Source organism: Tympanuchus pallidicinctus, unplaced genomic scaffold (genome assembly GCF_026119805.1).
Source record: "Tympanuchus pallidicinctus isolate F22 unplaced genomic scaffold, pur_lepc_1.0 scaffold31, whole genome shotgun sequence".
Taxonomy (NCBI): Eukaryota; Metazoa; Chordata; class Aves; order Galliformes; family Phasianidae; genus Tympanuchus; species Tympanuchus pallidicinctus.
In genome coordinates, this window is record NW_026294749.1 from 12826945 (window position 1) to 12849215 (window position 22271).

At 42.8% G+C, this 22271-nt stretch overlaps 1 protein-coding gene across 6 annotated transcripts in view; it reads left to right on the forward strand.

The window, feature by feature from the left end:
- NFATC1 (nuclear factor of activated T cells 1) overlaps positions 1–22271 on the forward strand; it is a 115414-nt gene that overhangs the window by 54461 nt on the left and 38682 nt on the right. For 5 of the 6 annotated variants that reach the window (XM_052697886.1, XM_052697888.1, XM_052697890.1 and 2 more), the window contains exons 7-8: positions 11715–11770; positions 13222–13354. In XM_052697886.1, coding sequence (XP_052553846.1) covers positions 11715–11770; positions 13222–13354 — 189 coding nt within the window. Of the gene's footprint in view, positions 1–11714; positions 11771–13221; positions 13355–16863; positions 18869–22271 lie in introns of those variants that run through there. The other variant, XM_052697891.1, reaches the window with a different exon arrangement.

Here is a 22271-nt window from a genome sequence, read left to right on the forward strand (position 1 = left end):
ATCCGTGTCCTTGCTTCTAGGATATTGTAGAGTTGCACAAGGTGTTTTGGGTTTTGGAAAGTCTTGCACTATGATGCGAAGGAGTTGACTTATCCAGTTAGGCCAAAAATCTCTCCTTGCTCCTGTAACTAGAATACTTTTGGCACTAGAGCTAGCTCAAGTATTTCTGGACTTCCTTCATTTGTCCAAGTCAAGACATACTTCAGAGATCATGCTAAAATGACTCAAATCCTCATTATTAACAGGTTTTGATATATAGGAAGAACTGGATATTTATTTAGTGTATTATTACTGGTTGTCATTCAATTGAGTCTCCACCCTTTAAGTTAGAGCACCAAACTCACTTATTTGGTTTTGTGCTTAGTGACCAGAGCTCAAGGCAAGAGTTTTAAAGAACAGAAAGGCAGAAATGTAACACCCAGCTTCATCACAGGATTAGATTTTCAGGTAACACTGACTTTGAAATTCTGATTCTGTGCTGTTAAATTTGACGGCCTTTTTGTCCTTTATGTATGCAACCCTGAAGATGCGTCACTGTCTTCAGTGGGCATAATAAAGTTCACTGTTTGTAGCACTACATCTCTTAGAAACTCCAGGCTTATGGATTTCTGTGGCTTTGAACATGTTGCTGATTATTCTGCCTTCAAATCAACAATGATCCTAGCACCTGTAACCTAATTACATAACATCCCCAGCTATTGTGCCTGAAGCATTTGAAACTCAAGTTCATGGAAGATGGAGAAGCAAACACCACCTAAGCAACATTTCCTCCAATTATTTTCTCCTGTTTATGGGCATTTTCAAAGAGTTAAACAGTTTCTCAGATTTAGCTTCAAACTGTTCATTGTAGTGTCATTTTTATTATGTTAAATGAATTTTTCTGTCAAAACTGTTTGTCTTTGCTGCTGGAACAGGTTGCGCTCTTAGATCATTAAGACACTGATGTAGCATGATAATAGCTATGCTGGAGCAGATGGGAGATAGCTGGGTGAGATCACCAAATTTTTGGCTTATATGCCAAAGAAAATCTCTCTTTTCTGTAACTATTTCAAATAGGAAAACCTGAAGCTTCCTTTATGTTGAAAGAGTGGTCAAGTTTGGTCAGCCAAATGTTTGCACAGAGAAAATGCAATATGGAAAAGAAGAAAGCTGGATGAATTTAAGTGTCCACTGAAGCATGTAGCAGGCTTTTTGTTCCTCTCGATTTTCACCATCTGTAGCAAAGATTGTAATCAATCAGTTGCTGCTTTAGGGTGCAAATGTCAGTTCAAAGTCTCGGAAGGATGCTGAGAAATTCAGTTCTAGTTCCTGTACACTGTGGGAGAAAAAGTTACTTCACTGCATGGTAGGCACTCAAGTGCAGTATTTTAAGTTCCAAAGAACTTACGGAAAGTTCTGGAAAATTGTATGTTCCAAAACACTTGAGTAGCATGTGGATGGAACGGATGCGTTGGGGAAGCATGTGGGCTTTGGGGTTTGACTCAGCTGTACTCTGGAGCTCAGGGCTTGGAGTCTGTTTTGACGTGATGTGATGTGATGGGGAGACGGGTGACCTGAGTCTTGGCAGAATTCCATTTGGTAAAAGATCTTTCATTCTCAGCAATCTTTCCATTGCTCTTTCCATTGCCAGTAGCAGTCACAGTTTAGGGGGCAACTGGCCAAAAAGGGGTCAAGTTTCCCACTGGTAATCATATTGTAGCTCACATAATAAATAAGCAAGTGACAAAACTCCCTTTCCCCTCTAGTCAGATGGACAGATAATACATAATTTGGTCTCTATCTATCTGTTTTTCCAAGTTCGGGACACATGTTCCAGTTGGCAGTGAGCAGTTATGCTCTGACTCATGTGCAGCGAGGTTAAAAATTCTGGAAACTAGATAAACTGGAAATTTCAAAGGCATACGAGTTGGAAGCATGGAGTTCATGTGAAGGTCACTTGAACCTGCTTCCTGGAGATGTATTGATAGCTGAAGGGGTTTCTGGCCGTTGCTCAGAAACAGATATCCTTGAGTGAGTAGTATCATCAAATGGCAGAGTCATTTGGTGGTGGAACCCTTTCACGCGCACGCAGACGCCATGATGTAGCTTGCAGGAAATGTCAGCACGTTTCAGTTTTTCCTGGCTGTTTAGCATAGGGAATGGCAAAGATAGAGTGGGACAGCAGCCATATGCATGAGATGGTATCAGCGGCAGCAAGCCTCATCCTGGGAGCTGCTCTTGCAGTTAAGAACAAGATGAATCAATCAGGGATACTTATTGTGCACAACAGAGAAACAAGGAATAAGCATCCAGTCTCCTGTTCAAAGTAGTTTGTCTGAGCAATTCTGTGAATTTTCAATTATTACAGAAACTATGGATGGTTGAAGCTTATTCTTTTGTGCCGTTGCCAAACTGAGTGGCTTCAAGCTGCATCTGTTTAATCAAAGCTTTGTCTATGAGCATTTATAACTAGCACAAGATTTCAGCTAGTCATTAATGTTCCAGCAGTACCCTCCAAATATACAGAAGTTTACAGCCCTTCAAGTCCACAGTCTAATGAAGCAATCAGTGCCCAAAGATATAGGAGAAAAGGGGTGTTTACCTTGGCTGGCTGCCAGGCTCCCACTGTGCTGCTCCCTCTCTCCTCTTCCTCAGCAGGACTGGGAGAAAACATGACGAACATTTTGGGTCAAGATAAAGACAGGGAAATCACCCATATTCAACTTCTCTGCTGGCTCTTCTTACCTCTTTCCCACCTAAGCAGCTCAGAGGGATGTGGAATGAGAGTTGCTGTCAAGACATAATACTTCATCTCTTCTGCTCCTTCCTCCTTACATTCTCTTTCCTCCAGCATAGGGTCCCTCTCACAGAAGACAGTCCTTCATGAACTGCTCTAGGACTTGTCATGAACTGCAGTTCTTCAAGATGGTTCCTTTCTACAGGGTACAGCCCTTCGAGAAAAGACTGCTCCAGCCTGGGCACTTCCTTTCACAGGCTGAAGCTCTTGCCAGGAGCCTGAGTCTGCATGAGCTCTCCTTGGGCTTGCAGCTTCCTTCAGGGTAAATCCATAGCCTGTGTTGCGAGCATCTGCTCTGCCATCATTTTCCCTGGGCTGCAATAGGACAAGCTGCTTCAGCGTGGTATTCTCCATGGACAGCAGGGAAATCTCTGATCTGGCACTGGGAGCACTTCCTCCCTCTCCTTTTCTGGACCTGCTCTCTGTAGGATTATTTCTTTTGCATTTTTCTTGCTCCTCAAAGCTGCTGCACAGTGCTTTTTACCCTTTCTTAAGTATGTTATCACAGAGATGCCATCAGCATCACTGTTTGTCTCAGCTTTGACCAATATTGGGTCCACTGCAGAGCCAAGCTTGAATTGGCTGTTTCCACGCGTGGCAACCGCTGGCCTTTTCCCACAGGGGTCAACCCTGTAGTGCCCCACAGCCAACACTGGTTGTCTGCATCTTCTGCTAAAGCACAATTCATTCCCTGCTGTTACTCCCCCAGTTGGTCATTAAGTGTTGGTTCATGTCTGAAGTAGACATCACAGAAAGAAAAGGGAAGAGAAATGGAAGAAGATTACACCTTCAAGAGCAATGTGGAAGGAAGTACAATGATATTTAGAGAGGAATAATGCTAAGACATTTCCAAAGTGTGCCTTGTTGCAAGAAAGCTGATATCAAGACAAATAATCAGGGATTATTAGGTATATTAAATAACAGAATCATAGATTCACACATAATATCATCACAACAACAAAACTGGACACTCTACACCTTGTCCCATCATCACGTTACAGCAACACAAATTCTCCACAGTTATTACACGTCTATGATTAAGCCTAGTCTTTTTGAACAGGAGAAACCAGATAAGGGACACAATGGAGACAGTGAGATAGAAAAATGAAAATGCCATTCAGAAGTGCACTGTTTGAACTCTGCTAAACAAAGTCTTGATAATGGAGTGTCTCTGGAAAATAAGAAGTTGTGGCCACGTAGATAAAATGGAGAGCTTGTGTCTTAAAAACAAACAAGAGGGAAGAATTGAAAACATTTGGACCAAATGTCCAAATGAGACAAGATGAGAAGGATGTAGTAGTGGAAGGTAGCTTCAAATCTGATGGCCTGTACAAGTGGTGGTGTCGGCATCAAACACAGAAGAGGTAGAAAAAAATAATTGTTCTTGGAGAGAAAATGAAGAATTTGGTTGAAACTGGCTGTGAGGTTTTTTAGTTTGAAAGTCTTTGAGAAAATAAAAGACAGAAGATGAAACTGAACAAAATGGGCCAGGATTATTCTATTTACTGTTAGCTGCAGAGACCCAAGTTCTGACTACTAGAGGTTCCCAGAGGAAATAAAATTCTGAAGACATGGAGATAAGAGAACTTAACCAAAGGTAGAATGCAGGATTGATGTTGGGTGGGTAGGCTTGGTTCTCTGTGCTTGCTCTAGAGAAATTTTGTAGGCATGTCAAGCTGCAGTTTTACTGGTAAGTTGAGTATATTAAACCTGGAATTAGTGAGAGTTTTTAAGTAAAACCCTCAGACTAAGATCAGTTTAAATAGAGGGAGGTGCCAGAGAGCACAAATTGTGTAACCAGTCCCCATTCTGCTGAAAATAGGATCTGGCAGATCATTTCAGATGGTTTTGGCTCAAAATGAGCCTTAATCAGTCTGTTTTCAGCACAGTGCCTCCTTTTAATTACCTGGACTAAAATTACTCTTGTTTTCAAAACGCTTGAGCTTGGAATAATTAAGTCTGTGAGACATACTGTGGCAAAAGCAGCAAGAAGTGTGCTCTTTAGGCAAAGTGATTCCCTCAACTTCTGGGGGGATAGATAGGAACTAGATAGATAGGAAGTTCATGTATGGCACAGATACCAATGCACTGTAAGGTACAGTTTGTACTGCGTTTTTATCTCCAGGTTGCTGCATGACATTTTCATTGCAATGTAAATTGCAATTAAATTGTAGTGTAAAAAAGAGAGAAAAAGGAACTTAAAACATCACACGCATGACAGACTCACACAAGTATACATATATATAAGTTCAAGACTGCAAAAATGTGTAGCTGAAGGAATGCACAAAATGCACATGCTGCAAATGCTTATAAGGGGATACAAAAACATATACAGCAGCTTTGCAATTAGGCAAGTTCTGCATGAGCCTTGCTGCACAGACTGGTTCTGGATAGGGAACCAAACTATGGGATCAATGGCTGTAGTGAGATAGTAGGCTGGGAGGAGAGGTAAGAAAAGTAATTGGGATCTTCTTGGCAAGGAGGAGGGAAATAAAATCCATGAAAATCAGAGTGGCTGCGTTTGCCTCTAATCCTCAGCCCAAGCACAGACCTGGCCTAACCTGCCTCATGTGGAAGTTGATTGCATCTTCTCACAAAGCTGAATGACTGTCTGAATGACAGGTCTTTACCTTAGTTTTCATCCTCTTTTCTCACTGGAGGCCCATCCTTTCCTTCTGGACATACTCACGGATCAGTAGTGTCAGAACCAGGAGTATACATCTGAGGGAAGAAGGGGTTGGCAAGCAAATTAAAACTTTACAAATCCTTCAGTGCTAAAGGAGCTGAATATGTGCTAATGTAGTTGAATACAAAGGTAGACAGACTTTGCAGAGCATTTTCCATTGCATCTGTGTCCTACCTGTTCTGAACATGTTAAAGTAATCTGGTATGTAATATAGGCACTATTGTTTAGGGTAGTCTCACAGCACATTAATCAAGGAGTGGATTCCTTTGGGAGTATAGAGTTAGTTTCACTGTCTTGCTTGCAATATATGAATGTAAATACAGATTTACAGTCCAGCCAGCGCAATCAAACTGCTGAGCTTTAGGCTGAAAGAATATAAAAAGTACACTGTGGATAGGCAGTGAACTCCCAGGTGATGTGTACTCTTCTTGTATCTCAAATGAACAAAGTGCTGCTAAAGGGTATAGACTGTTTTTACCCGCTGTAATAAAGAAAGATAGCTTAAATACATCAGAACTCTCCTTTTATGCCCATTTCATTGATTCAGGGTATAATTAGTTGCCAGATATGCATGTTACACGCTCCCAGGTTTCCGGGCTTGGAGTTTTGTGTCAGTTTTGTATATCGTTTTCCCTTTCTGTCATCTCTCAGCCTGTGATGAAAGTTATACTGGCGACTTGACTATTGTGAGCTTGCAAACCTCTGGCACTGTTCTTACAGTTCCCTGTAAGAGAAAAGAAGGTAAATCAGTTTTGGAAACCCTTGGAAACTGATGGGCAGTGAGAAGTAGAAGACAGCACAAGATTTCTTTGAAAAAATCTTTACAGCTGTTTGACTGTGTGGCTGTTTTTGAAGAACCTATGTACTGTAGGTTGCTCTGAAAGTAATGCCTCCTATTTATTTCCATGGAAACTACAACAAAGAGCACAGTTGCACTATTTGACAGAGTGGATTTTCACCTACAAAATGCTGTTTTTCAACTTAATCACCAGCACTAGCTATGCATTTTTGCCGGTGATGAACAAGAGCCTGCATGGCACACTTGTAAAAATCTGTGCCAGCAGAAGTGACCCACTGTTTCACAGCTGCTGTGATGGTGTCACTGCTTGGAAAGTGCCCATGCAGTCCATCTGATGGAAGTCAGATGGGAGTCAAAGCAGGTGGAAGTCAAAAGATGCCAAATCTGGATTATATGGTGGGTGTGGTAGGACAGTCCAGCCACGATTGGCAGAGTGCTCCATGGTCTTCAAACTGGTATGGAGCCTGGTGTTATGTTGCATGAGAAAGGTTGTCGTCTTCTCTGGAATGATTCTGGAAAATTGAGCCTTCAGCTTAGTCAGTGTCATGATGTAGCAGTCAGAGCCCTTTTCCAAAAGACAGTGCACATCACTTCACCTGCTGATGGCTTGGACTTCTTCTTCCATGGGGAAATCACATGTCACAACTCCATGGACTGATATTTTGATTCCAGCTCACACTGGAGACACCACATCTCATCACCAGTAACAATGTGATCCAGGAAAATGTCACTTTCAGCCTCATACTGGTTCAGTAGTTCCTGACAAACTCGCATATGCTGTTTTTTCTGGTCCTGTGTAAGCGCTTGCAAACTTGGTGATATTCCAGCACTTGGCACCTTTGTTTGCAATACACTGAAGTCAATATTCACTTCTGCACACAGTTGCCTGGTTAGTGGTTCTGGACAGCCCGGTCTGGTGGTTGGTGACCCTGCTCATGGCAGGGGGGTTGAAACTAGATAATCTTTGAGGTCCTTTTCAACCCAGGCCATTCTATGATTTGATGATTCGCACAGATGAGCTGATTGAGACACTTCTTTTCATGGTGTGACAGCTGAGCATGGCCATCTGGAACATGGGTGGCCTTTCAGGGTGCTGTCACCACTGTTGAAACACACCACCCGTCACCTCACTGTGCTCACATCCACTGTTTGATCCCCAAAAACATTCAGCAAGCATTGATGAATATCAGTGGCTGCCATTTTTTTACGCAGGGAGGAATTCAATGACACATCTTTGCTCCGTGCGCATTTCCACGTCAGGCGTCATTTTGTCAGACTGCCCCTCTGCTGCCATCTGTCACACAGCAACAAAATAGAACAGAATGTTGGCGGGAAGGTGCAGTCTCTCCTACCATACCACCAAGATCTGCCTCTGACGTTACGGGCCAACATAATAAAATAGAAGGCATTACTTTCAGAGCAGCCCTCGTACATATGTTGCAGTCTGCTAGGTTTTATGTCTGAGTTTACACCACTTTTTTCATGCTGCTTCTGTGTTAAAACAAGCTCCTACAGTGCATTTTTATGTGGAAATCTTTTAGCTGGGTGTGGTGGGGAAGCCGTTCAGTGACTCATACTGCAGGGAATTCCCTAATGAATTAGAGTATTTTTACTTCTGGAGTTTTGCGCAGTTTCCTTTAACATTGGAGTGGGCACTTGATAAGAGCAGCCTACAAAGACTCATTCATCGTTGAGCTGCTCCGTTTCAAAATTGGATGTTTGTATTTTGCAGAGCTGAAAATCCACCCCAAGTAACATGGTAGGTTCACAGCATTTCATCATTCATAATCCCAGGTGCTCTGAGTGCTGAAAAAAATGAATCATGGTGAAGTACGCCCAAAGCAGAGACTGCTATCGATACCAGCACAGCGCTGTGATGGGTCTTTAAACACGAGGCTTTCTGACAAAACTCAATGTCTTCAGCTGCCAACAGTGCTGATGGGCACCTGTGAATGAAGCACAGCTCTGTGCCAAACCCGGGTCAGGTGGGCACAGTGCAAGAGCTCTTGTGAGATGGGGCTTCATGTGCCGCACTCCTTGTGCTGCCTCTTCAGAGGAAGAGGGATTCAGAGCTCCTCCAAGCCCATGGCATGAGTCCCTGTGGGAGTCTTGGTTTGTCAAATCAGTTGCTTTGGCCATCACAGGAGAGGGGCTCTCTGCTGGCTTTTTCCCTGTGATTCTGTGTGCAGCTGTTTTGTTTTGCCTTTCCTTCTGTAAATCAAACAAAGAAAAGAACCTAAACAAACAAGCAAGCAAACCAACCCGAAAGAATACCTTGACTTTTTAGCTATATAAAGGGAAGTCTTTCTGTTGAAAACATTGCAATATAAATCCTAAAACACCAAAACAAAGCCAGACATTTGGTTTGGAGAAGACACTTCTTATTACTTGGTAAAAGTAAATAGCAAAGTGAGAGAGAATGAAATAAGACCTTTGGAAAAGCCTTTTTCTCCCTTCTCTCTTTTCCTACTTGCCTCCTCCTCTCCTTCCTCTTCTACCTCCTTCTACCTCCCCCTTCCCCATATAACGACTGCCCATTTGGGTACAGTAATTCCAGAGAGTAAACTTTAACGGGAATGCCTGAAATGTGTCTGCTTCAGCTTTGTGTTATGTCTGTAATTTGAATTATTTGCATTTTGGAAAGGTATAAATTGCTCTGGTGTACTTTGGTTGGCCGGCAGCCAGGAGGGAGTTGCCTTGGGCTCTGAACCAGGCTGCTGCAGATGTGGCAGGCGTACAATGGAAACTTTTGTGGTTGAGCAGTCCTCACTCCTCAAGCACACTGATGGGAGACGGTATCCCGCCTGCCTCTGAGGGTCCTCAGCACACGTGGCACTGGGGGCAATGCAGTTTTCTCTGGTGGAGGCAGATTTTCCTGGTGCTTTGAGCTCCCACAAACCGTTCCAGAGCCACTATTAATTTCTCTTTTTAAAACAATTTCAGCTGAACTGTATAAACCTGCAAAACATGTTTACTGTAAGAGGTTGACGTAGTGGTCTAAGGTTTCCCTCCTGGAGCTGATCCCAGTCCGTGGGCGTTGAGATTTCCCTCTTGGTTTACCAGACGTAATATGAGGAATTGTCTTTTTTTTTTTTTCGTCTTTTTTTTTAGTCTCTGCTTCATAACAATTTTTCCTCCGTGTGTTTTTGTTAAATGAAATGTCACTAGCTGTTAATGAGTTGTCTATTCCCCAGTCCTTCTCTCTCTTCACCTTCCCTGCAGTCGTCAAGCAGCAATGATCTGCACAGTCTCAGGAGAATTTATTGGAGCAAAAACTGTATTGTTCTTAACTAGCTTCCAGAGACAAACCACGGCTCTGGATTTTTATTTTCCTAATAGTTTAGCTTACAGCATTTAAAATATTTCTGAACAAACTCTCTTTGTCATCATAAAAATTTCAAGAGCACATAAAGGCACTGCTGCATGAAGTAATTGAAAGATTAGCGATAGTTGGAGTCATTTTGAATTTTACTGAAGTATTGGCAGGAAATAAAAACCAGAAACCTGAATCAGATCATTCGTCTCTCAAAGCAGAAATTAAACACTGCAAAAAGACTGAAGTAATGTAATACATTTACGAAGGTAAATGGAACACATTAACTACTAGTCTGGACACCTTAGATTTAAGAAAGAAAAAAAAAAACAACACCAACCCAACAACACAAAAACCCTTACAAAGCCAAAGTTCCTAGCCTGTGCACAATGTGTGATAAGTGTCCGTGTGGTGTCGCCTTTCCAACCGATTGATTAACTGGGTGGGGAGGAAGTGAGGGGCTGCAGGCTCTCTGTAGGGAGGGAGAGGGAGGTAGAGGAGCCCACTCCCAGCCAACAGGTATGTCATGGCTTGCGGAATATTGGTCAGGTTTTTCTACTGACAGCTTGGGGGAAGCATCTGTTGGATAAATTGTGATCACCTGTCTTCCAGAGAACTCTGCTTCAGTGCTGGCACTCCTACAGCCTTTGCTAAGGAGTTTTGAGCATAGTTTGGCTGAGCCTTTTCTTCCCAACCCAAACGTGGCAGTGCCGATTAAAAGGATTCCTTTTCCAGTGTCATGGTTTAAAATGTAGGAAGAAACGAAGGTTAGATCTGTTAATTGTTTCCTACAGAAATACCTGCCAATCCACTGTGCTATTTGTGTTGCAGCTTTCAGATTGCACTTCTTTCCATAGGTTAAAAAGAATCGGTTTTGGATGTGAAAACAATCGCCAGTGCTAGTTCCTCAGCAACATTCCTTTCACAGTAGGACAGCTGTACACAAAAATACTATTTACAGACATTTGTAATAAATCAGACAGTTCTAAATGCGTCACCTCCATCCTGGCCATGAAAGTGAAGAGAGAAGAGAAAGTGCATTCACTCTTCTACCTTGCTGAGAGCTGCTTTTCAAAGGCAGGCGCACATCTGTGCGATGAAGTTCAAAGTAGCTAATATTTACATTTGTATGTCCCGATGCTGCAATAAATGCACGAAAGAGATAACATAAAGTCTGATTTTCCATTGAGTCCAGTGACATCTGACAGTGGTGGGACTCGTTAAGCTGTATGTGTCCCTCCTGCTGAATTTAGACAGCAGTCTGCTTGTGGCCTTTTGTACACGTGTTTTTTTCTAGGTTTGCAGATGGAAACCCTACATTTTTGTTTGTTTGTTTGTTTCAAATTTCTCCGTTGCATCTTGAAGCCAGAAGGGAGAAGGAAATAACCTCCTACTGACCAAGTACTTCTGTGTCAAGCACAGAAAAAGAGACCAGATGAAACCAATTTATTCCAATAGGCAGGTACTCAGTAGAAACTGATAGTTGTGGCTTAAGTTCATTTTTGCTTGAAAATATGAATGCATTGAATTAAGAGTACCCAACACACCACTCAAAACAGGTATGGCAAACTATAGGGTGGACCTCTTCAGGACCTAAATGTTGCATAGAAGCTACATCTCCCTGTGCATTGTCTTGCTGTTTGTTCCAAGCAGCAAAAATATGTCAAGCTAGACTAGGATTATAATAAAATGAAATACTGGATGGCTGAGGAGCTTTCTTAATGCTATATTTTTGTTTTGTTGAATATTAATGTTGAACACGACTGACTGCATAGATAGTGATCAAAAGAACTTACAGGTAACAGAAATTTTGTCAAAATGTTTGGGAAACTAACTTGTAGAAAAGTTTCACATACTGTTCAAATTAGTGACAGAACAACATCTCAGTGGCTTTCCCACATCACAGTATGCTGTACTGTAGATTATGGTATGCTCCTAAGAGAATGCTAAATGGGATTCTGTAGCGGGTTACCCAGATGGCTTCCTTGTTGGGCAAAGCTTGGGATATGTGTTCTGAGAGCTTTTTTTCATATATGCAATGCCCCTTCCATCAAAGAGATCTTTTGAAAAGTCCTTCTTTTTTAGGCTTGGGAGAAGAAAAAAAGGACAGAACTAGATATCTTTTTCTTTTGTCTTTTAGATGGTCACCATGTGTGGGAAATGGAAGCCAAAACTGACAAAGAAATGTGCAAGCCAGTAAGTCTGCCTTAAATATTTTAACATCAAGATGAAAAACATATATTGCCTTCTCTAGCACTGTTACTAAAGAGGGATTTCCAAGGCTTTGGCAGTGTGTCTCCCCACTGAAACAGAACAAGTACTTGGGCCTCCCCTTCTGGAAATCTTTCTTTAATGGGAGCATGGAGTAAAAAGCCTTTACTGGAAGCTGTCCCAAAAGTAGAAGAGACCATTTGGAAAATATTTTTTCATTGCCCAGGATGGGCCAGCCCTGTCTGCTCATCTTCTGTCTTGCTGGGTTGGTTCTCCTCTCTGCTCCCAAAACAATTTCTGATCATTTTCCCTGGCTTTCCTATACCTTCAGCAGACGAAATCTGAGTCCTCTCACAGGAGATCAAACCCAGGGTTGGAGAACTGTGGCTCATTCAGCCGTGACTATAAATGGGAATTATGGCAACTATTTTACTTCTGTAGCAATATGCTATAGTTTGTTAGCTGTGAACCTACTGGAGACAGGCAGGCACACAATTTGAAAGACCTCATCTGAAAACAGGCCAAATGTTAAGATTACCATTCCCTTTTATTCCATCAAAGTGCAAGAGAGGTTTTGATGATCACAGCAGATTATGCCGTGCATTTGTGGAAGCTGATGCCCTAGAAGCCAAGTCTCCCCAGCCCCATGCTGGAGCACTTGTTTTATGACAGTGAAAGATCATCTGCATGATCTTCAGAGCTCCCTGGTGTAGAACAAGATGTTCTTGAAAGATCTCCCAGAAATTAGCATGCTTAAAACTTCCCAAGGTATTAGTTAAAAAAACACCAAATACATTTCATTTTGAAAAATGTAAATACTCGTATATTTACAAGTATATTTACAAGAATAATTGTATCCCTGTCCTAATTCTCCATTCAAAGGAAGCAGGATATACTAAGGACAGCCTGCTATGCCAGCTGAGTGGTTGTTCTTTCTACTGCCATATTAGAGACCATAGCTTGATTTTGGGCCCAAATTTTTGTGTAAAGGAAAGAGCTGATGGCTAGTGAACCTGTAAAGACCTGAGCCATGCTACTATTTCATTTTTCCAATTATAAAACCCTTTTGTTTGGGTCATGTTTTGTTCAAGTGATTTTGAACTGCTTGACCTCACCTGTGCCCCCTTAGTGTGCAGATCAGTCTAAAGCCAAGTCCTTCACAGCATCTCACCCCCACATCAAGGGTGCCTGTCCTGCCCACCAGTGCTGGGTGCTTATGCTGGATGGCTCAGAGCTGGAAGGCACTGTAGCCATTGTCTGCAAAAGGACACTGTGGGCAGCAGGAGGCAATCCCTGTGCATGAAACCCACCAGTTCCACGGGGAGAGTGCACTTCTCCTTGGGAGACCAGTCTTCTCAGATTTAATATATAAATACTATTGTACAGTTCATCTGCCTTGGTCACGCCCTGACTTTCTGATTTATTTGTATTTGCAGAATTCGCTGGTGGTTGAGATACCACCTTTCCGCAATCAGAGAATTACCAGCCCTGTTCAGGTCAACTTCTATGTCTGCAATGGAAAGAGAAAGAGAAGCCAGTACCAGCTTTTCACCTATCTTCCTGCTAATGGTAATAAAATATGTTCCTTATTATCAATTAGTAAAAATAAGAGATAACAAGGGTTGCTTAGAAAAATACATGGCACTGATAATTCTTTAGTATCCTGAGTAACTTGCAGGCATACGTGACATTACGAGTTGAGGAAGAGGCCACAAGGGGTGCCTTTCTCTCTACTGCCTGCCCAAGAGGCCTCTGCAGATTATTTTATTTTGTATTGGTATAAGAAGGAATCTTCTGCTTTTTGGAGCTAACAAACTCCTGCACAAACTGACGTGTACCCACAAATCATGAACCTACTGAGTTTTCTGCTGGGATGCTGACACCCTTCAGTCTGACTTTTGGCCCCAGATGGTACATTGGATTTGAGTACTAGATATGAATTTCATCAAACCATCATAGTGTGTTGGGCTCAGCTGGAGGTGGTGTGGGGATTCCTCATCAAGTCATTTTTTACACGGCTGTCTCTCTCAGGGTAGAAGTAGTGCTACGCACTGGTCCCACCCTAGGGCAGCAATGAAAAGTGTAGTGTGTATGGAGATCAGAGTGCTTTATAAAAATGCTTCATGCAGAAATGTTTAGAAACAAGTATGCCAATTTATTTTTGGAAGATTTTATTGGTAACTACAAAGTGACAATAAAATATTCATGCTAGCTGAATTCTAAGTAGGCTTGTATTACAGCAAATTTAGATTATTTCTTTTAATTTGAAATGGTTCTTATCTGAGAGCACTTTTTTTTTGAGAAAAGGGTGATGGTTTTGTTTGTGTTGTTCTGGAAGTAAGTGGAGTGAGAAAAATGATTGGGTTTTTGCTTTTTGTAGACGATGAAAATAGTCTCTGTCAGAGTAATTCCCACAAACAATCCTTAGGTCATGCCACGTGGCTTGAAGAGACCTGCCAACTTTTTGCAGATGAAATCCCATAAAATGCATATTTAGAATTTCGTCTGGTTAGTTTTCGTACACTCCAGACTTTTATCAGGACTTTAAAATAAGAATACAAGAAACCTGACAAGAGCAGCTGACTGCTTATTGCATACGTGCTGAGTAGTTATGCTTCACCGAACCAGCCTACTTATGCAAATTTCACCCTCAGTGGGTACATCTGTGTATATTTAAAGACTTCTCATTTCTTAAGTTGAAAAGAGTTGTTATTCTATTGCACGGCACTTTTCAGCAACTAAAATCTGTTGCAAAGGCCAAAAGGTATTGCGATACTACCCAGGTTACCATCATAAGTATTTCAAATACATAGAAGCTTCTCACCTGGAAAAGACCTAAAGATCATCAAGTGCAGCCATCAGCCTGTCATGCACAAGGGGCAGGACACCATCTAGAGAGGCCCAGACAGGCTTGAGCAGCGGGCTCAGGAGAATCTCATGGGGTTCAACAAATGCAAGTGCAAGGTCTGGCACCTGGATTGAGGCACTGATCCCCACTGCCAGTAAACTGGGGACAAAAGAGATGAGCACAGCCCTGTTGGAAAGGACTTGTGAGTCCTGGTGGATGGCAAGCTGGACATGAGCCAGCCGTATGCCCTCACAGCCCAGAAAGCCAACTGTACCCTGGGTTGCATCAAAAGATGTGTGAGCAGCAGGTTGAGGGAGGTGATCCTGCCCCTCTGCTCTGTGCTGGTGAGGCCTCACCTGGAGTTCTGTGTCCACATGTGGAGTCATCAATACAGGAAAGACATAGACCTGTTGGAATGTGTCCAGACTAGGGCCCAAAAGCGAGCCAAGGGATGGAACATCTCCCCTGTGAGGACAGGCTAAGAGAACTGGGTCTGTTCTGCCTTGGAGAAGAGAAGGCTCTGGGGGAACTAAAAGCAGCCTTTTGATAGAAAGGGGGCTATAAGAAAGAAGGAGACAAACTCTGTAGCAGGGTCTGTTGTAGTAGGAGAAAGGGAAATGGTTTCAAAATAGAAGAAGGGAGATTTTGACTGGATATAGTGAATAAGTTATTTTACAGCAAGGGTGGTGAAGTATTGGCACAGGTTGCCCACAGAGGTGGTGAATGTCTGGTCTCTGGAGACATTTGAGGTCAGGCTGGACCAGGCTCTGAGCAACCTGATCTAGCAGTGGATGACCCTGTTCATTGCAGAGGAATTGGACTAGATGGCTTTTAAAGGTCTCTTCTAACTCAAACAAGTGTATGATTCTATGATACTATGAAAGTTAAGCACCATCTTTCCTCTCCAGAATTTACACAAGACTTCTTTAATCATTTTATTCTAAACCATAGGAATAGTATTGTCTATTAGAGTTGGTTTAAGGTATCACCAATACATGGTTGAAACATTTGATATTTCATTTGATGTGAAGTGATGAGAATAGCTACCTAGTGATAGGCAACAGAGAGCCAGCCTAGGCTTTATTCTGCAGACACCTTTGGTTATGGTAATTGTTGAAAACATGGGGAGTCATATTTAGCCTGCTGTACTGATTTGAATTCCTGTGAAATCTTTTCATTTCAGTGCAGAGAAACCTGAAGGAACAAATACAAAGCCAGAGCAGGGGAAATGGAAGCTAGTATTGGATAGCAAATTTAACTTTCTTGTTCCTGTTTGGTTGCCCACTGACACTGACATTCCCTTTCCATATATGCATATGTGCACATAAATAGTTGAAAAATATCTTACATTCTTTACAAACTCTCACAACAGTGGTAAGACTGGATGTAATCATCAGAATCAGTAAATATTTATTTATTTATTTATTTAGCTGTATTATGACTGGTTTTGCCCTGTGTTGGTAGTAATTGTTTCTATTGTGCCTCTTAAAGATGATGCAGTCGGCTTGACTGCATATTCAGGAATCAGTCACAATGACTAAAACAATCTCTTGAGTTGCTGTGCTTTTAGCAGTGATTTTTAGGCTATTCTGCTTTATTTGATTTCAGTTATTATATCATTTTAAAGTTTCAAGGCATTATAAAAGAAACAAAGTTCTGCTCATTAAGAAAGTGATATTTGAGTAAACCCCCACTGTGTGATCTGGGTACAAAAAATGAAGAGAAATAAGCAGTGTTTTTGTCCAGATAACACTCTGACTCTTGTTTAAATAAATTCCACAAATATGGGTGATGTAGTTTTTTGGTGAGCAAATGTCAAAGTGGATCATCAGGTATAAAATGATTATAAACACATACAAAAAGATTTTAAACACACAGATGTTACCCTGTAAGCTTCTCATTCGGTGCTTTAGTTCAAGTGCTAACATTTAATTGCCTGCCATAATTCCGCAGGTTTTTCTGCATTGGGGATTTTGTCAAAACGGCGTGATACACATTAGATATATTTTACAGCCCAATTGAACTGTGCCAAAGCAAAATACCATGTGTGGATGTGTATAGCTCAGATATTGTGCAAACCCCGTGGCCACACTGCTGGAGTGGCTTTGTGCAAGTGCAGGCAGTTGCAGCCAGCAGGATGAACACACAGGGACTCACTGTGTGGCTGCCACCCAGACTGCAGAGTGATAGTTTTGCTTTCCTGTAGCTCCTGTTTCTCCTCATTCCCTAGGAGAAAACAGCCAGTGGATCCAGGGACATGTGACGTCACTCATCCTACCCCCAGTGGATGGTCCTGGAGTGTCTCCTTGGAGTACAGCTCTGTGACACGCAGGCAGCACAAACTGCCCTCTCCAGCAGACTGTTATGGTTTCGCTGCCATAAGGCTTCTCCTGTGCTGCGGAGATATGGCAGGACTGCACTCAAACGTTTTGTAGAGCAGGAGCTTACTTGGTGAAAACAAGTTCCTGCGTCAGAGAAAAGAAATATTCCATAAATGAAAATCTTGCTCCATAAATGAAAAGTTCCATAACTGAAAAGTTTCAAAACCAGAACAAAACATAGTAGAGGCTTCAAAAGTAAGAGACTAGGTCTGGGGAAGGGGCCAGCTTAAGTCTTTGGTTGGGGACAGACTGTAAACCTGAGTGCTTGTAATCCACTTTTCATTGAAATTTTGAATTACGGATCCAGTTCTGCTGAATTTGAACTATCCCCAGTCCTGTATGTGCCTGTATTGTACATAAGTGGCTGCAGTATCATTTTTTTAGTAGTGTTTCACTATTATGCATCACAGAGCAATTGCGTTTCAGTTTTGTCCTGGCGCCTGCAAGCCTTATGTTCTCCAGGCCACTCCCCAGGCATGCCTGGCACAGAAATAAAAGTTGTTTCCTTACCATTCTGGCACAGGTGAATCCCCACAGCTCCTATGGTAAGTACTAATGTGTCTTGCACTGCCTCATCCCATTAGAATACGAGGAGCAGGGCTCAGAAGCAGGCACTGCAGTCAGAAACCTGTGCAAAGCACGAAGTACAAATGCTTGGATATTCTACCTTAGAATCCCTCCAGTGCTGCAGCTCTGTGTTCTGTTGACTCTACTATGCACAGCAGAACATTTCAGAATGCCATTATGGAACTTACAGAAAAATGCTGTTTTTTCCCTTATGTTTATGACTGTGTCATTTTTATTATGTGAATTGATCATGCTAATGGCATATATATGCCTCTCAAACAGGAGGAATATTCTTCTGAAATCACTAGGCTTAAGTGGTAGCGTTTGAAGTATAACCAGAAGATGAAGAAGCACACAATCTGATATGTATGCTGTGGTTCCAAATCCTGGGCTTTCATCTGCTAAGAAAGCTGAAGGAGTTCTCCAGCACAGATGCAAGACTGCAGAAGATTTTAAATAATTCACTGAATGATAAGAGTTGAATCTCTGTTGGTTTGCTGTTTTTTTTTTAAGATATCTTTTAAGTAGGTACATCAAAACAGAGGAAACTTGTTCAAAAACTTATTTTTTGCAGATAGATGCTAATGCTCTCTATGATTCTGTTATCCGACAAATACTACGCAGATACTACAAAGAGGAGCGAACACAGAACAGTGTTCTTTGTATTTTATTCAGACAGATAGTGATGGTATTTGACAAAGCAAAGACAGGCTGGTTTGTCCAGGAAAAAATTAATACATGGGCAAAAAAGCGAGTTGATGTGTTTTGTTCACTGGAATGAAAAATTAGCTTTTGCAAAGTGTAGAAGATAAAGTATTTCCAGTTTCTGTTTCTGTCAGGCTTCTTAATTTTCAAATCATTATTAAAAAAAAATCAATCCACTACTTCTAGTATTTATTACAGTGGTGTTGCTTTGCTTGCAGTTTTTACTTTGATATGTGTTTTGCCATCTGTAGGGCCACATTTTCAAGAGCATAGCCTTCACTTTTACAACTAGCTTTTCTGAAACTTCTTTACTTCTGTGCCGGCAGCTCCATAAGCTGGGGTGGAATCTTACGTATGAAAGTCTGGCTGCTTAGAGTAGGGGCTTGGTAGGAGCAGAGCTTCTCTGGATGCATGTGTGCTGAGCTGTGCCAAGAGTCTGCTTGTGGTGACTGGATGTGCCTTGTTATTGTTTGCCACCCAGCAGTGGGAAAGCAAAGAAAGTTTTTAGTGTGCTTCTGAAAATGGTGAGCGGTGCCCACTGCACATTTTTGTCAGCATCTTACTAACTTCCTGCCTCGGCTCTAAAATTATCTCTTGAGTGTGTTATAGATGAGATATTCAGCAGTTTTCTAGTGATTACATTTAGCAGATGTGCCTCTGTTTAACCTCACTTCTTCCGCCCACAGCTCACTTTCTAAGTGACAACACCACCACGTTGGTCACATTAGCAGAAAACAATAAAACGAGGATGCAAAGCATTGCTGCTCTAATGTGACAATGAGCACACTTTTTAGTGATCGTTTGCCGACACCTCTCAGCTCTGAGTATTTGCTCAATTATCATATCAAAGCTGGCAAAATTATTTAATTAGCCGCATCTTCAAAAATGCCATACCAAGGGGGTGGCTGGGGAAGGAAGGGGAAGCAGGGCTGGATTGTGAGAGGATCGCAAGCTGCAGGATGTGGGACAGCCACTGCAAGGAGGAGTGCTTCTGTGCTGCAGTGAGGCAGGAGAAAGCATGAGGAGAGGAATGAGAAGGAATGGAGCAATGCTGCTGAACGAGGCGTGGGGCCCATGGGGCCAGGTGAACTCCAGAGCGCGGTGGGGAGGAGTGGATGCCCACCACTGAGAACCCTGAGCAGCACAGGCACTGACCCTTCCTAGCATCTTGTAGCCAGACTGGCTGGAGCATGAAAATGAGGAAGTGAAAATGAGGAGCATGAAAGGAGGTGTGAAAGTGAGGAGGTGTGCATCACACGCAGACCTGGTTTGGATCTGCGCCGGACGAGCGGTGCAGCGGAGCCAGGCCTGAAGCCCTGGACCTGCTGCGAGTCCTTTTGTTGAGCCCAGGGAACAGCTGGATCACTGCAAAGCCTGCGCAGAGCAGGAAGGGAAGGGGGGGTTGGCCACGAGGGATTTATTTTTATTTTTTTTAAGGTGAAAATATGAATCATGGTTGCTCATTTTTACAGTATGTGCTGTTAAGTTTATTTCATTTTGGCTGCTAGATGACTGATTGCTACTTTTGACATTTAACAGAGAAACAAAAAGCAGGCAAGATTTTGTCAGAGTCCTGTTTCCATTTAAGAGGATAGCTACATTCATCATCACCAGGCCCATCAGCCTTGCTAGTCCATTCCAGCAGCAAAGCAAGGTCCATGGTGGCAGCGGAGGAGAGACATTTGCGTTCCCCTCATTCACTCCAGCATTAATCTGTCAAATACTTCTCCAGTTGCTCATTTTGAAGCTGCCCATGCTTTGTCTGGGTGATTGCCTGTCCTGACCGTCACAGGCAGAGCCCAGCCAGGTGCATCTGACCTGCAGATGCAGTCATCTTGATCCCTGACTAAAGATGAACTTTGCCTCTCTGTGGAAGACCAAGAAGGAGCTTTACCTGCTGTGATGCCCCTGAGAAGGGCAGGGGTGCCATTGAGTATGTCTGACATCAGACTTTGTCACAATGGAGACAATCACTCAGAATAGTTAAGTTCCAGCACATGAGGTCATCCTCAGGCAGGACCCCCCCCTTTTCAAATATGCCCATCGTTCTGATTCATGGTTCTGATTGCCAAATCCCTCTGCAGGAGTGTTTTAGGGGATCCCTCCCTCACTCCCCAGTGATTTTACATGTACACGTTAGCGAGCATCGGGCTTTAGGATCTTCCAATTAGCTTAAAAGCCAAAAGGTAAAACTGGTGTAAGGGAGAATTTGGTTTAGAATTACATGGGCAGGATTACCAGAGATGGCTATTTCTGTTCTCCTCAAGTGGCTGATCATCATAATTAATCTAGCCCAATGATAGATCCTAAAGAGGGTATGGTTCACACTGTCGCTGTAGGTGAAATACATGGGAACGATATGTTTTCCCAGCTGCGGGAGGGACTGCATCACTCCCTGAAAACAAGGAGCGTGTCAGAGCCAAAATGGCTGAGGTGAGCCAGGCCCAAACTACTCTGCAGGAGAGCAAGAATGCTGAGCATGGGGCAAGAGCCAGTCCTCTGACCAGGCTGCACAGCATGGTCTGGGGGAGGAAAGCTAAGCAGGGCAGAAGTCCTTCAAGCCCCTCGCTGCTGGGCCCCCAAGTTCTGCGAGAGCTGAGGAGAGGCCTGGAAGCACAAAAACATTTATAGTATACAAAGTGAGTTTTGTGAGCCAGTTAACCAGAATTTGGGCAGTGAAGATGCCCTCCTGCCAGCATGTCCCCACAGTGCCTCCCACACAGCTGCTGGGGGACAGGAGTTGTTGAAATGCCTGGTTGTGTCCCACTGCTGCCTTTGCAGAACAATGCCCACAGCCCCTGCCCTCCCTGCTTCATCTCCTTGTCAGGGGAGCAGAATCCATGCCAGCACTGGTGGTGTAACGCCATGCCATGTTGTCAAGCTGAAAAGATTTCGCTCCAGTGAATTTTAACATGCCTGGCAGAAATGACATATAAGTCTTCTGCCAGTGCAGTCAAGGTGTGTACTGTAAAAGCTTCAGCTTAAGGTGTTCCACGGGGCCAGGTATCGTGCTGGAGGTCAGCCCATGTGGGACAGCATGGGAGAACTGAGACTCCCGTCAGCAGGAATACGGCAGGTAGAAGCTCTGGTGTTAGTCTTCCCTCATCATCTACACCCCTGCATCAAAGAGGAATATTTGCCAGAAAGAGGTACAATGTTAAGAGATCTTGAGAAATCTCATCTTGTATCTAAAAGAGAAATCTAAATCAGTCGGGCATCTGCATTAAAACCCTGTTTTTCAAGCAGCATCCCAACAGGTCAAGCCATAATGTCTCAACTGCAGCAGTTTCATACAGGCAAGGAGTCCAAAGAGATTGAAGAACAGCAGTACTTTGCCTTTAAAAAGCAAGTAGCAAGTAAAGTTGTAACTTCTTTCACAGGCCTTGCATTTTCTTTAGAGGAAGAAAAGATCATTTTACTTGATTCATTCTTTTCATCATTTAGGGATTTAATAAAAAAATAGAAAAGGAATAAGAATATCTCCCTTTTCTCTTGAAAGAAATCTAATGCATTTCTTGTCTTTTGTGCTAACGTAAGAATCAACTGCCCTCTACCTACCTTCCTCCCCTCCCACTTTGGTTTACAGTGTATACACCAACTGTGTAAAATCTTCTGGTTCATAAATATGCATCGAACAGCCTAATAGTTTAACAGCTGTTGAAAAGCATTTGGTAATTGAGTTACCAGGAAAGCACTTTCTAATCAGATAATGGCACTGTCCAAGTTCATAGGCAGACTTCCATGCACAAGGCTCCCATCTACCTGGATGCTATTACTGTATGAAACTATACACATGCATTTGTTCACATAAAAATATACACATGTAAAACCAAAGAGGACAGGCAGATCTGTAGGAGGCAGTTTTCCCAGTAAGCAGCAGAAAAGCTTGTCAGACTGCAGAGCCATGCTCCCTCCCTACAGCTGGCCAGTGAGTCTGAGAGCAGCGCTGTGTGGCAGCGAACACAACAGGAGAAGCATCCCAGAG